Raw genomic sequence first — 16,039 nt, forward strand, 5'->3', positions numbered from 1 at the left:
TGGTGGTAATCCTCGTCACAGCTCACCAACACTTCTGTCCTGCTTCCTGGGTCCCCGCGCTTGACGTACAGCAACTCACCAGGCACCGTGCAGTGGGGACTGATTTGCCTCAGGTCTCAGTAAACGCTGGAACCGAGGCTCAGAGCCACATAAACTGGCTCCAGTTTGCACTCTTAGCTACTGTTGTCGTCACCTGGGGCCACTGTCACAAATACTGCATCCTGGGTGACGTACAAACGGGAGAGATTTGTTTCTCAGGGTTCTGAAGGCTGAGAAGTTCAAGACCACAGCACGGGCAGGTTTGGTGTCTGATGAGAGCTGGCCTCCGGGCTCCTCACTGGCTGTCGTTTTGCTGTGCTCCCGTGGTGGAAGGGGTGAGGCTCCCTGTGGCCGCTTTCATCAGGGCACTGATCTCATTCACTGGGCTCTGCTCTCATGACCCAGTTCCCTCCCAAAGGGCCCCCCCCAATACCATCGCACTGGGGGTTACAGTTCAACATAGGACTTTTGCGGGGACGCAAACATTCAGTCTACAGCAGCTGTCACACCACGTCACCCCCTCATCCGGGGCTAAGTCAGGAAAAGAGCAGGGCTTCCCAGTGTCCTCTTTTGTTGGCTCTGCTGGCTTCACAGTGAATCAGGAATCTCTGAGTTTTTCTAATTTTAACCCTTATCTGTGATACCAGGCTCCCTCCCCGCCCCCCCCCCCCACAATGTAGTGGTGGGTACTCCGCCATCACCTCACGCAAACTTAACTAAGTGTCTAATGCTGATCATCCTCTGAGAGGACCTGGCTCCCTCTCTCAAGAACTGTGGTGGTTGCCTCAGACCCATGGGAAAGCGTGCGGTCTCACTCAGACTGTTCACTCACGAGGGTGACTGACTGCTAAAAGCCGTTGTCTAATTCCAATAAAAGGTGGTTACTTTTTTTAAAAAGTAAAGGCAAAAAGTAGCAAAACATAAAAAGATTACCAGGTTTCTATGTACGAGAAACCAGGATAAAGTTCAGACTCTGAAATGCATGGTGCTAATCAGGTTTATTTCCGGAGGAAACCTATAACCCCTGTGGCTCTTACTAGAGCTCCACAAATTTAAAAAAATTAAGATAGCTGCATTTTTTCAAGAGAATATAATTTTAAAAAATTGGGGGTGGGGAGGTAATAAGTTTTATTTATTTATTATTTTTTAATGGAGGTACTGGGGATTGAACCCAGGACCTCATGCATGCTAGGCATGCACTCCACCACTGAGCTATACTCTCTCCCAAGAGAATATGATTTTGTAAACCAAGAACACTTCGTGTTTTTTACATTTACTGGTAAAAGTTTGCTTTTTCTTGGTTCTCATTGCATATTCATGGTTTTCACATTCATTTTCTTCTTAGCTTTCCATCTGTTGGATACAGGTATTATCCAGTTTTATTAAAATGTTTAATTAAAGTTTATATATCATTTTGTTTTCTTTTTAGAATATCAACTCTTTACCAAGAAAAATGATCACTAACTGTTTTTGCTTTATTGTTTTACAGAATGTCAGTTCATTTATATAATTTCTATAAAACCTAACTACAAAGTAATGAGAATGGTTCCTGTAACCTAGATGCAAAATCACTCATGATTTTATACCTTAAATTTGTATAATAAATGAACTGTGGCTTTCTACAATAAAACAATAGTTAACTCAGCTAAGCAAATTAAAATCCCTGTTTAATAGTGAAATTTAAGAGTTTAGATGATTTGTTTGCTGTATATTTCCTCTGTTGTCTACTGAATTTTCAATAAATAGTGAATTAGACCGAGTGGATAAAATTAGTTAGCATTGCTGTAAATTTCACTGTGTCAGGATATAATTCTAGGGTAAGAAAGTCAGGTTTTTGTCTGAAGTTCATAGATGTTTAAGTAGAATTTTAGCACAGGTTTTTTATGCGGTATAAAACCAAATGATAATTTCTATATTCTCATGGACATTATTAAAAACTGCTATTAAATGTTAGTATCAGAAAACATAAAGGCATTTATTCTTTTTAGCAAGAACAGATGAATTACTCTAATTTGGAACCTGTAAAAACACCCACAGATTTAATTGCCCAATGATGACAGAAGATTTGACACACATGGATTATCTCTGTTCCTGTTCTGTGCTCTATTCTTTATTAAACAGCTCTTAAATTTTTTAAAATAACTTATGTACATGAATGACCGATGTAGATTTTTCTGAAGGCTTCACAAAAGAGGTGGAGGAGGATTTTTCTCTGAGTCCACGCACAGCCTTGTGACTTAACGTGTGGATTATTGCCTGTTCTAAAGTCATGCTGCGTGTCTATGTATCAGTTTTGTGAAAACTGAATAATAATATCTTAACCCATTAAAAATAAGTGAGGTCTCAGTTATGAGGCATAAAATCCAAACCTCCTCACCTAGTGATTTTTGAAAATGATTTTATGTACACTATCTTAATGTAAAATTAAGTTCATGCATTTTTAAATGTCTTATTTTAAAAATGATTTATTCCAGTGATTAAATCTTTAGCAACCATGTCAGAAAAGTACACTTCTATGTTTGATTCCCACCTAAAGTTTAAGAAATATGCAGACTACCCAAATATCTAAACTTAAAGTATCTCAGTATCCCCTAGATTTCATGAGCTGGAAAATGCAGGTGTCCGCTGTTGGCAGGTATACCAGAAGCTGATGAAAATTAGCTCTCATGGAGTTTGCTTCATTGTTCGCTCCAGAGAACACGTCTCACACTACTTAGTCTGGTTAGAGATTTAGTCTATTGTAACAAAACTAACTGTAAACATGTAAAGACTCAGTTTAGATTTTTAAAAAATATTTAGGATTTTCATAATATATTTTTCCTTCATGCCCATTGGTTTCTGTAACCTGCATTTCTAGGAGTTCCACTGTTAAGTAGAAATCAGTGCTGTTTATGAAAACAGAAAAGCAAGGGGAGTGTGATAAGGATCTTCTTCCTTTGAAATAGCTCTAAACCGGTATTTTTAGATTTTTTCCCTCATTGACGTTTCCCCTCTTGTTGTGTGAATAGGAACTTGGCAGCCGATCTCCTCCTCATGACTCCTGACAATGAACTGCAGTTAGTCAAGCTCTGTGCTTTCTGCCCCGGCTGTGCTGAAGAGCTGAACGATCTTCATGAGAAGGTGCGCTGGGGACACTAAGTGTCCTGGTCTGGGGTGCGGGCTGCGATGTCATCAGTGTTGGGTTCGGTCAAATAGGGACTCCCACAGAGAAACAGAAAAACGGTCCCCTCAGGACCCTCTTATAAGGAGAACAAAAATTGCAACAGTAAGAAAGCATTTATGAGTTTCTGCTATATGCTTGGAACTGTTCTAAATTTTCACATCTATCATTATTTACTCAATTCTCATCAAACCCTGGAAAGCAAGGGGTGTTGTTCCTAATTTACAAAGAAAGTGAACTCAGAGAAGGTGAGGAACTTGCTTTAATGAGTTATTGGTGCAGCAACCCCCCCTTCCCACGCCCTTTCCACTCTCATCTTGAGGTACCTTGAGGTACACGTATGCTGACTTTTTACAAATAGGCAACTTAGGCTCTTAAAAAGAATTAATGAAGTATAATGAAATTTGCATGCATTATTCTAAAGTACTTTTTAAAAATGCTCCTTTACAGAATATGGGAATTTATATAACAAGATTATATATAAAAACAACTAAAATGTTCAGCCAGAGGGAGATGGTTTATATAAATTACAATACATTTCTATATTTCAGTGCTGTTAATCCATAAAAAGATCATGAAGTTCTATTTTTACTGATGTTGGTAGATGGCTATGAAACAGGTAAACAAAAAGCAGATTATAAAACTATGCACACATCATATCCTTTTCATTTTGAGAATTAACTGTGTATGTATTTATTGTATTTATAGCATGTTTTAAAAGATCCATACAGCTCTTATTAGAACCCCATAGGATAGAAGTAAAACATTTTCTCGTCTTTAACTGAAAATAACGAAATTTGTTTCACTTACATGAGCCTTGATTTTCCCCACAGTGGGTGAGTGGCCCTATTCATTCAGCGAGGCATAGTTGCTGAGTATTGTGTTAATCCAGGTAGTGTGTGTGTGTGAGTGCATGTGTATATGTGAGTGTGTGTTTTTGATATCAGGGAACATACTTGTGAAAGGATAAATGTTCAAAGTTACCAATGGCTTGTGAGACTATGGGTAATTTTAACTTCTTTATACACTTCTTATTCTGTGAATCACTTTTTAAATGAGCTGTGCTTTGCTTTATAAGCATGACAAATAAAAACTATTTTTTGTTGAGATTAAAATGCATATGGAAAGAGGCAGGAGTGTTTTGTTTTTTTAAATTATGCTTGACATTTACTGTGTAGTGTTTCAGCGTATGCTAACATTTCCTCTGAGGCCAGAGATGGCAGTGTTAGTATTGAGGCCAAGAGAAGCTAACTACTCGTCTGTGTTTATAAAACTGTTGGTGACGGGACAAGCATGGTGCCCACTGGTCTTTTCATCACACGTTCTAAAAGGATATAGTTAGAGTCACTAATGACTCCTTAGAAAGACTAGTTATTATGTGTAAAGGTGTTCATAACTCTGGACAATTCCACAAGTAAGACTAAAACTTGTATTGAAATATTGAGTTATATAACTTTGAGAGTTTTAAGATAGGATAAGAATTACAGGAATGATCAGCCTACTCTGTTTATCATCGTCTGTGTCACAATGAAATTTCAGTGGGATCATTTTTTTATTCCCTCTCCTCTTGGAGCTTGTATCAAAGTGAAGAAACTGTTGTCTATCTGACCAGACATGTACCTTGCACATGGTAGTTGCTCAGTAAATAACCGGCATCAATGAATAAAGATGGAGAAACAATAGGAAATGTCATATACATAAGAGCTCTTTTAATTTAGTTTGTCGTCATTTTGGGGGGAGAGATTGAGGGATCTAAAATACTCAATTTACTTAACTTTAAAACACCAGAAAGTATGAAACTATTGAATAAATGCATTAATAAGTAAATTGAAGAAACCATCTTAGTAACCTAAGGGGATGTAAAAAAATGGTGAGAAGGGACGAGAGTGACAGATCTCAAAGGAGAGGAGATGGATGGCCTCACTGTGGATGAGCCACATCACCCGCTGCCACGATGCAGAGTGTCTCCTGCAGTGGACGCTCGGTCTCTGCGGGCACCCGGCTAGTGAGGCAGCAGCAAGCCGTGTACGTGGTGCTGAGCGACAGACAACAGACTTGAGCACGGAAATGTCGACTGTCAGGAGCACATCAGAGCTTCTGCAGAAGAGAACTTAATTCCTGCCTGCGTTATCGGAGCAGAAAACTTACCCGAGGGGGGAGTAAATGCTCAGTTTTAACAGAAAAACAAATTATTTGATAAAGTGGAGAGCATTGCTTTTCATTTCACAGTATTGAAGTTTCATGGGCTGAGATCTCCACTTTGTGGCATTTCAGAATGTCAGAGCTGAAGCTGGGCCTTTTTTTTTTTTTTTTTTTTCCTTCTTGCTTAATATAAAGTTGCTTTGTCTCAAGGCCAAGTGAAATTGAATTACCGTGTAGAGAACGAGAACACGTAAGAGTGATGTAAGAACGTACCTTTTATGTTTTCTGCATTTAATATAGTTTTTGACACTGGTCAGTATGTTTGTTCCAAAATAACTGATTTCAGCATTCCCTGCTAAATCACGTTGGCAGGTACTAATTCCAGTTTCACCATCAGGACAATTTACTTTTACCTCTTTTATTCAATATTTGTGTGATTAAAACTACTGGCTCATTAGGTAATACCCGTTGTATTGTTATTTGATCTTAAGGATATTTCCATAAATGTATGTTCTTAGTACAAATTATTTTATTTACATCTATTTTGAGTAGCCTTAATAAGAAAAACCTACTAGGCATAAGAAATGACTTAGTACTTATATCATGGCTTTTGTCTCTGTAAATTTTAGTAACATTATCTTCAAACCAATGGTTTTCTAGTGCAAGCTGCCCACAGTGGAGGAATGTATGCGGTTAGCTGAGACAGCCCAGGCCGATGGCAATACGTTTGAAAGTGTAAAGTATTACTTGTTAAGTCAAGAACCTGAAAAAGCCCTTCCTATTGGTATTGACTTCGTCAAAGGTAAGTTTTTAGTTGGTAGAATAATTTAAAATCTACTCATTTATTTGATATTTTCACTCATGTTGAGAAAAAGCCTTAAAATCCAGCGCTAGTCATCCTAAATTTAAAAAGGAAAGAGATTGCTGACTGTACGGTGTAGGGGCCTGATTGTGATCTAGAGGATAAAGAGCTGGACAGCATTGACCAGAAAAGAATCAGTTACATACGGTAAAAATTGGACGAACGAGCTTAGTACTATTATTTAGAGAAACTTCTATTTGGTTTTGTTTTGCCAGAACACATCGGTAGTTCAGACTGGAGTTTGGATACCGTTTACCCCGTTCTCGACCTACTGAGTTATATTCGTACTGAGAAGTTAATGTTGCATACGTGTACCGAGTGAGTACTTTTTCTCCAAGATGCGTAGCTGAACTTAACGTAATGTTTCAAAATGGCTATGTTGGTTTTGGTGTTCAGATCAAGAAATGAGCTCATCCTGGACACGTAGATGCACATGTAGAAAAATTACATTTTTATTTGTTTTAGTCTTAAGTGAAAATACAGAGGTCAATTGGAAACAAAGAATAAATCCTAGTGGCCCCATTTCCCAATACCTGGTGTGTGTGCGTGTATATGTGTATGTACACACAGACACACACGGACACACCTGGTGTGAATGGGGCTAGCTCAGAGCTTCGGGATGCTTTTGGACCGCATGTCCTCAGTGGTCTGTCCAGTGGTCACATCTCAATATCCACGTGTGCAAAGCCTGCTAGGCTGGGGGACAAAGTGAAAGGGCTAGAAATTAAAAACAGACAACATCCCTGGACTCAGATACCCTTTCAGGTACTGTCGCCCACGTAACTAAGGCCCCCGGAGACTACAGACAATCTGTGATAGAGGCTTTGGGCACTTTTGTTGCAATGCCGTGTGGAAAAGACAGCGTGGCAGCTGGCGACACTTTGGCAAGTGTCCCCCACGGGGGCTGCAGGGGTGTTCTTTGGCCTTCCCTAGAGTCCACACAGTACACCAGGAATCCCTCAATCTGACCAAAGGAGTTACTTAGGGAGAAATTACATGGAGGGCCAGACAAGGAAGAGAGAAAAGCGAGAAGGCAAGAGTTAAATATTCTAAAGACTTCTGTTTTAAATTACAGTTTGTGTTATTGTATTCATGTCTGAATAGGAGTTAACTGATGACTAAGACATCTTCAGGTTTAGAAACTTTTCTAAGCATATTTTGCTGTAAATGTCACTCATCAAAATACGGAGACACAAGCACAGTAACTATAGATGAGAACAATGTTCTGCACCTCAAATTACATAATTAAAAGCGTAAATATTTTCTCTTTCAGAGCTCGAAATGAGTTGCTCATTTTATGTGGGTACGTTGGTGCATTACTGGCTATCGTAAGACAGTACCGAAGCATCGTCCCAGCACTCTATGAATACACGAGGTAAAAGCAGTTTCCCCTCCGTTCTAAGATGGTTAGTATCTCAGTGCGTCTCAGAAGCGACATTCAGCACACATCCATCCATTTACTTCCTGAGCATGTGCTTTATACTAAAGCAGCAATAAACGATAAGAATTAGTAGTGAATCAGGGTGTACATGATAGAGACCCTAACTCTAGCATAAACACTAGGGTTTCTTGGTCTTACGTCAGGACGCTCGAGGTAAGCATTCCAGGATGGATTCCATCAAGGATCTGGATTCCTCACCTGCTTGGCTTCCTTCCTCTTGCTTGAGTGGCCCAGGGACACCAGGTAGCTTCCAGCCCGCTGTGTACTATGTCTACATTCGAGGCAGGAAAGAGAGGTGAGGGAGAAAGGATGGAGACCACAGAGGGCAAGGCCCTTGGATTCAGGAAGGAAAGTTTCTTTGAGGGCTGTATGCCAACCTCCCACTGGCCAGTGCTGTGTGACCCTACTTGTAAAGAAGATGAGAAGCTGGGTATTTTAAGCTTTCCCATCTCAATAGTAGAAAAAGGCAAAGTCAAGAGGGTTGGTGAGTGGCAGGTAACTCACTATTTTATATTCAGGTATAACCTACCTGCGAAATACCTATATTTTCTAACAGCTTTGCTGAACTTCAGCCGTCGTGCTTAAAACTTGTTAGACTCAAAAAGAAAGTCCAGTGCCTTCCCTAAAAAACCATTTCCAAGCCTGCTGGTTCACTGAATGGCAGAGCAGGTTACACCTAAAAACGCTGAGCCTGTGGTTGAGCACTTTCCTGAGAACCCTTCGTGGGGCAGAGGATTCTGGGAGGAACGACGCTTTCCCCTTCCCGGGCCCCTTCCCCTTCTCGCCCAGGGGGAGGGCTTGTAGCTGGGGGTCTGCCGCCGAGCAGACCAAGGCAGTTCACGCCATCAGGGCAGGGCGCTCAAGGAGAAACCTGCTTCCATGCAGGCGGTGTGACCACAATTCGAAAGCAACTTTTAACCATGTTAAAATAATTATAAGAACAGGATGTATCACATGGAATTCATGTTATTTAATGAAATATATTCAGCTCTGTATGACCGGTAATAATGGGGGTAAAGAGAGAGAAAATGGTCACTTGAGGTAATACCGCAGATAAAAGGCAGCTTTTTATTCATAAGGCAGGGGAGACACGAGAGGAGGCGTCTAGGTCAGAAGCTTGTTAGTTCAGAAGGAGAAACCCAGAGCCCCCAGTTCTGAAGGGCCGCTCTGACTTCTGACTGTACCTCTGTCGTCTCGTCCTGCTGCTTGTGTTGGTCCCCAAACCTCGCACCCCGTTCGTTCCCCAAGTCCGTCCTGCTCCTTCTCGCTCTCTCCTCCCTTTGTGCTGCGCCCTCAGCTCTCTCCCCTCCCCCGGCTCGCCTCCTCTCTGGCCTGGACTCTGCCCTTTCACCTCCATGTCACACCTGGCACCAAGCTGACGCGCCGCCCAGCAGGGCCCCAGACTCAGCCCGAGCTCAGAACTCCGTGTGCTCAGAGTTAAATCCTCTCCACTCCTCCCGTGTCCTCTCTTCTGATGGTATCATTACACTTCTGTCACCCAGAATTCCATGAGCAGGGTCAGGATTAAGGGTTTTTCCTCACTGTCAACATCCAATTACTTAGTAAATTCCCACAGCCACACTTCTCATTTTCTATAGCCCCCCAGTTAGTCCTAATTAGCTGTCACCTCCGGCCGTCACCCTGTCCCTCCCCTTCCTCCCGCTTTCACCTGCCCACTATTGCGGCTGCCTTAGCCCTCCTGCCTAGCAGACGCCCCACGACGGAACAGGTAACGTTCTGAATCCTTAGTCTTCCTTGAAATTCCACAGTTGGGCTCCATCCTTGTCACCCACCGCTCCAGCCAGCCTGAGTTAACGTGTAATTCCCGGTATGTGTGTAAGCTCTCCCCTGACGTTTTCCCAGTGTTCTCTCCACCTGTTTACCTGGGTTTTCCCCTCGCTCTTTAACAGTGCTTTCCATAGAGTCAATCGTGGAGAACACCTGGGCAGGTGAAGCACTGTCCAGTGCAGAACTGTAGACAGGGAAGCTGCGTTATTTAAGGAATGTATTTGGGAGCCGGGCTACATTATCAATAAAATTTCTTAAGTTTGGTAACTTGGGGTTGAAAAACAAAGCTGCTCACTGATTTGAGACAATATTACTGAAATGTCAGGAATATGTGTGTCAGGAACAGGGGGTGTTTATACACTGTTCTCACCAGCTCTGATCATGTCCCAGCAGCTCAGTGACAACTAGCCAGAGTGACCAAAAAATGTGAATTACAGACGTGCTCCTCTTACTTCATCTGGAAGGTCTTGCGTCCTTTCTCTTTTCATCTCCTAAACAGCTTTTACTTTCAAATTTCAAGTAACTAGTTCCTTGAAAAACATACTGAGTTTATAACTTAGTATAGAACTGGGACTAGTAAATCTACAGCCTCATGAATAATAATAATAATAATAATAATTAGGTCTGTTTTCCAGTTTTGTGCACACGGGTGCGGTGGGTCTCTGCTGTCGCTGTTCCACTGCTCTTTTCACACGTCTCTAGAGGACTAAGTCAGCACTTCCGTTCCTTTCTGCTGGCTGACATTCTTCTCTCACCTGTTCCTCTTGTTTTCTTACTCCTGACACTCGTTTCTAACACGGAGACGCCATGTACCACACAATTGCGGGATGTGGGTATCACTCAGCATCGCCCGACTCGCCCAGCCTTTGCCTGCACATCACCCACTTCACTCATCCATGTGCTCACTCACTCCGCCTGTCATCCAACCAGGATTTACTGAGCATCTTTGACTTGCCAGGGACTTAAAGACTAAATATATAAGTACACACACACATGCGTATATATTGGTATATACACATGGATTTGCCAACAACGTTGTTAAATCTAAAACTGCAGTTAGTTAAAGCTCATTCGCTTTTTTGATACCTTCGTCTTGGATGTCAGGTGTCCATTTCTTTTTTCACATCTTTCAGCCAACTATTAAAACGTCGGAAAGTGTCGGTGCCTTTAAAAATTGAACACCTTTCTGAGGAGTTGGATGCGTGGAGAGCTTGCACACAGTCCATCAACCGGTGAGTAAACATGATATAAAAATTGGAATACAGAAGGTATCACTTAATACTATAGACAAATATTGAAAATGTGGATTTTCTTATTAAATGTCTTGGCAGAATAATGAATCTTGGTTTGTATACCATATATTCAGTAATAATTTACAGTGCTTTTCTTTCCTGCTTTTTTTAAGTCCTTCATTTTACTATAAATTAAGTCTAAAGTTGATTTACCACCGTGTAAAAAGGAGGACTGAATCATTATCAGGGACTGGTTTTAGTCTACACCTTAACAATTCTGTGATTCTACAAAAATAAAAATATAATATTTGTTGAAAATATAGATCATCAGAAGAATCTCCATGTACACCCCCTTCTGAGTCACAAAGAACGGTTTATGCAACTTTACTGAAGAGGCTAAAAGAAGAACCACTCAGAGGACCTGTTGGACCAGATTATGTGACTGGATCAAATCTTCCCAGTCATTCCGATACTCACCTCTCCTGCCTCACGGGATCGAAAATCCAGGTACAGCCTGATGCCAGGCATAAATTGTTCATGTCCATCGTTTTCATTTGTTTCATTATTTTTTGAAATGTGATCTTAAAATAAGAATAATTTGAATAAAAGTCGGTACCCATAGGAAGACCCGAGACCACTGAGAAAAAGCTGCCCTTAATACTTCCATATTTAGTATAAATGGTCTCCCTCTCCTTAAAGTGAATTCAGACATAGTCATTGTTATCTGTTATCATAAAAGCAACTCACGTAATAGGTACACTTAGTAATAAGTGATATGTGTACTTAGTAACAAGTGTTTTAAAATACAGATGATATCCTTAGGGAAATTAAGTAAGAGGCAAAGCAGCAGTCAGCACAGTTACAAATGAGTGCGTCTCAGGAGATTCACTTAATAGCCCCCATTTGTGTTTTATAAGCACAAAGAAAGCAGTTAAAAACTGATAGATGTATAGTGTGTCGTTGATATATTATGCATATTCTTACATCGACTTACTGAACTTTTCAGCAATTAAAAATTACTGGAATCAATCATGAAAGATGGCTGATTCCCAAAGAATGGTCCCTAATATACCATCAAATTGATGATGGTGAATGGTGCCAGGACCTCCCAGTGTTACCCAGGGGTGCCATTGTCTCCGGAAAATGGAGACGCCCTCCTCATCCCAGAGCCAGGACCGGTTGTAGGAGTGTCCCCAAGAATCCCCATGAAATGCTGACTGAGACTAGGTTGGACGGAAAGAACTCCACCTCCCAGGCATATTCACATGTTACTAAGTGGATTCTTGTATCTCTAATGTAACGTAGCTAATTACATTTCTTAAAGCTCGTTGGAGAAAGGTATTTTAGGGGATAAACTCTCAAAATAAATTAAATAGCTTGCAACTGACGTAAACACTAACGGTAGCTCCGCTTGACACTGAAAACTAATTAAGTCTTCAGAACACACCAGTATATTCCAAAAACCAGACAGCACACGTAGTTGTAAATATACTTACTATCCACTTACGTTCAGAGATAAGGAACCAAAGCAGGAAATTCAATAACTTATAATAAGAGCAGAACCATTACGCAGCTTCGTGCCGCCCCGCACCCTCCAGGGACCACTTCTAGGACGTGACACCTTCCTGTTCTTTCTCTTCAGGGCTGTTTTTCTCCATCTGAGGTAGACAAACGCCCCAATCCACAGGCTGTCTAACCTCTCCGCACCCAAACCCCTCTTAGGCAAGGACCCACTAATTATTGTCTATACACCAAGGCGCCAGTGACTAACTCAGAGGGAGTGCCACCCTCCCAGGATATTTCTAGTCCAGCAGAAAACTCATGTATTCTGGTTACAACTGAAACTTCAAGTACCTGTGAGTGAGAAGCAGGCTACTTCATAGAATGCATTGTCTGATATCTAGACATCATTTGCTAACGACAAGCTGTGTCATTTGAGATAATGATCGAAAACCTGATAACCTCAGAACTCAATTAAGAAAATAAGTTTTTATTCCTTTTTGTGTTTTTCAAATCATGCTTTTCCTTCTGAGAGCCAGGAGATACCAACTGAAAGGAGTATTTGATTTAGTTCCTCAGAATTACCACCCTTAACATACAAAATAGCTGATATAACTAAATTATAAATATGCTGGTAAATCACAGGGTTGATGTGACTTTAAGTTACATATACATATATACAGCATGTATTTTTCATCTTCTGGAGAGCAGTTTGAGAGTTTCTGTCTTAAATAATGTCCCCGGCTGTACTGATGTAGGCTGTAGGATTAAAAGAGTGAAGTGTATTTAAGTCTACTCCTTAGGCATATGTGCCTTTATAAAATGCTAACTTGATAGCAATGAATAGATTAACAGTCCCCATTGTCATTGACAGCACTACTGTAATCAAAGAATTCAAATTATAAAACTAAATTCTATTTTGAAAGAGATCGGGGCATAACTTTAAGATATTTTAAAATGTTTCTCTATTTGGTGGCAATTCAAAAAAATCTATTTTTTCTCGTATTTTAAAATTTCCTATCAGCATTGCCTAAATACCACTAGTGGTTTTTTATTAGAGTGGTTCAGTTTCTGAGAGTTTAAAAACATATTGCAGATTTATAACCTCATTTTTTCTTCCCTCAACTCTCACGGTGCAGGGCCCTGTATTTTTTCTTGAAGATGGGAAATCCACCATCTCCTTGAATGATGCTTTGATGTGGGCGAAGGTGAACCCATTCTCGCCTCTGGGGACTGGAATACGACTCAACCCATTTTGATAGAAGGTTTTTCTCCACAATTAATTTTTTTTTTAAAGAACTTTATGGGTTAGTATGACCTTAACCTGTGTTGTCCAAGGGCCAAAGTTCCGGAGGAGGAGCGGGGGAGGTAGGGACTCACACTTGATTTTATTCATTCACTTCAAAGAGTGAAATATTTATAGAATTTCAAAAAAAAAAATTTCAAGGAAAAAAAAATTTATACAATTTCAAAAAAAAATTTCAAAAAAAAATTTCAAAAAAAAAAAAGGTGTCTCCTTTATCAAACATAATAGCTGTATTTGGGGGAAGGTAGTATTTAAATTATAAAGGACTGACAAATCTAAAAGCACATATAAAAGTTTCACAAAGCCTAAAAGGTACCACGTAGACTTTTGTTGAAACATTGAAACGTATAAGATAGTGTAACACCTTATACAGTGCTTGGCAATGCGGTAAATACAGTGCTTGGCAATGCGGTAAGCGCTGAAAGAACATCTGGAGGACTGAGCATCTCGAAGCATCGAAGTGTGAGACACGCACAACTCGCCTTCAAGTTAGCAGACACCTATGTTGTCCTCTGTAAAATGCAGGGTAAACTGTTCATTTTAGCGCATATTTAACCAAAGTTTTCGGTTATAAGTCTAATATATATATCAATACATGGATACACAGTCAAAATATTTTTGAGTGTTAATTTTTTAAAAAGAAAGCATTCCCAAGGTTTGTACTGGAAACTCAAACGTCCAATTATAAAGGAACAGGTTATGCAAGTATGAAAGACATGGGCAGTGAAAACCACAAAGTGCAGTCACGTCCACAGGAGAATTTCTATTTGATTATAGTTGACCATTTGAAAAGATATTTGGTGTTTATGAATATTAATTTTGATTAATATATTTAATATTTATATAATATAATCAACTTATATGAACTCTCTAATATAATAAACATAACTTATTTGACGAAAATCAGTTTCAAATCAGTTTCTGTAAGTAAACAGGACATTAGTTGAAATTCAGGGTATATTATGTAAGTTTAGGTTTTTAAAATATTTATTAAAAGAGTAAATCTGTAAAAACAAAAAGCTGAGGCATGAGTACAAGTATTTCAATTGTACTGGAATTCTGACTTCGAAATCCATGAAATGAACGTAGACCAGGAGAGCAGCACTTTGATACTCAAGTTGTTTTACACAATTTGTAACAAACATGTTTTTGTCTAAGGAGTGGGCTCATATAACTAGAATGATTGTGATTTTTTATTATCTTTAAACTTGTTGCACTTAAAATATTTTTCAAGTTTTCTTCAATAAGCTTCTTAAAACAGAAGACAACATATATTATGGACCTTTTTCATAATGACCACTTCTAACTCCATTAAAAAACATTTTAGGCTTAAATTCTATTTTATAAAGAAAAAATAGTGATGATATTATAGAAGAGATGTATGCAACTCAGAGAGGCCATGGCTAATATAAAGTGTATCTGAGAAGTACTCCTTTACCCCTTAGTGATATGTGTCACTCGGATTTCATTTTAGGTAAGGGGGTTATTAATTGGCACATATGAACTGAAGTCTCCTCACTTAAAAGTGCAAGCTAAATCCCACTGTCCTTCTCTTTCTTTTGTATTAAAATAGATTAAGAAGCCCTACATTGTTCTTTAAATACTTCAAAGATACCGAGTTTAGGTTATACGTAGGTAAGTGTTACATTCTTTTTTTTTTTTTTTATGAATGCAGGAAATAGTATTTTTATATATAAAGTATTAAAAAACTTACAAATCTTTAACATATGAAGATGACAGAGGTGTAACCCAATGTTTGTCTAAAACCTAAATTTGATTCAGATGCAGTTCTGTTACTCTGACTTCAACGATGTGCTCTACTTTAACATTATTACCATTAATTCTTCACAGAACTATGCCATTTGAATATATCCATCTGTATATGTGTCTTAATTTGAAAAACAAAGCAATTTTTAAAATTTGTAAATTAAATTTCACTGTTATATTTAATACACATAGAAACCCAACAAATAACATGAACTTATTTCATGATTTGAAGATGTCCATATTACTGATAATGTGGACAAATTATTTTGAAAGTTGAAATATGCCTTTATGAAAGAAGTCTCATTAGACAATGATTTTAAAAGCTTTGGAAAAATATTTTGTTATAAAAATTATGATATGGCTAACAAAACTGCAACATGAAAATTGGTTACATCTTGTGAAATTGTATGATTCTTATGCCAGTCAAAATTAATGAAATATATATATTTCCATGAAATCATCCAGATGTGTTCAGGAACATGGTTGCATTAGAGCAATGACTATATTTTGTTGTCCTTGTAACAGGAAAATTGACCCTTTTTTGGTCTTAGATCAAAAGGCATTCTGAATATAGTAAATGTCTCACAAATTATTTGTAAAATTTAGGGTTTCATATTTAGTGTACCACTAATGCAGAATATACCTTTATAGGCAACTCTTAATAGGTACTTATTATACCGTATCTCTCTGTGAAAAGTGGGTACCTAAATAATTGAAAAAAGTACTTTAATGTTGAATTTAAATACTGTATACCGTCATAGATAACTCTCTCTGGATGTTACCCTAGCTGAGCTTCAGAAGA

General features: G+C 39.0%; 1 protein-coding gene and 1 long non-coding RNA gene across 5 annotated transcripts in view; one reads left to right on the plus strand and one right to left on the minus strand.

Moving 5' to 3' along the window:
- WDR17 (WD repeat domain 17) overlaps positions 1-16,039 on the plus strand; it is a 73,864-nt gene that overhangs the window by 54,720 nt on the left and 3,105 nt on the right. The window contains exons 23-30 of one of the 4 annotated variants that reach the window (XR_012502383.1): positions 3,048-3,159; positions 6,002-6,143; positions 6,419-6,521; positions 7,477-7,578; positions 10,566-10,664; positions 10,988-11,171; positions 13,304-13,471; positions 15,044-15,105. Coding sequence is in view for 2 of the 4 variants with exons in the window: in XM_074353380.1 (XP_074209481.1) it covers positions 3,048-3,159; positions 6,002-6,143; positions 6,419-6,521; positions 7,477-7,578; positions 10,566-10,664; positions 10,988-11,171; positions 13,304-13,423 (862 nt within the window). In the remaining 2 variants the exon portion in view is untranslated. The remainder of the gene's footprint in view (positions 1-3,047; positions 3,160-6,001; positions 6,144-6,418; positions 6,522-7,476; positions 7,579-10,565; positions 10,665-10,987; positions 11,172-13,303; positions 13,472-15,043; positions 15,106-16,039) is intronic. The other 3 variants (XR_012502384.1, XM_074353380.1, XM_074353381.1) reach the window with 3 other exon arrangements.
- Positions 6,640-9,372, minus strand: LOC141575082 (uncharacterized). The gene is made up of 3 exons (XR_012502391.1): positions 8,829-9,372; positions 7,843-7,915; positions 6,640-6,899 (listed from the first exon to the last, which is right to left on the minus strand). It is a non-coding gene; the product is annotated as an uncharacterized LOC141575082 (long non-coding RNA).

The sequence above is a fragment of the Camelus bactrianus genome, chromosome 26 (genome assembly GCF_048773025.1).
Source record: "Camelus bactrianus isolate YW-2024 breed Bactrian camel chromosome 26, ASM4877302v1, whole genome shotgun sequence".
NCBI classification, from domain to species: domain Eukaryota; kingdom Metazoa; phylum Chordata; class Mammalia; order Artiodactyla; family Camelidae; genus Camelus; species Camelus bactrianus.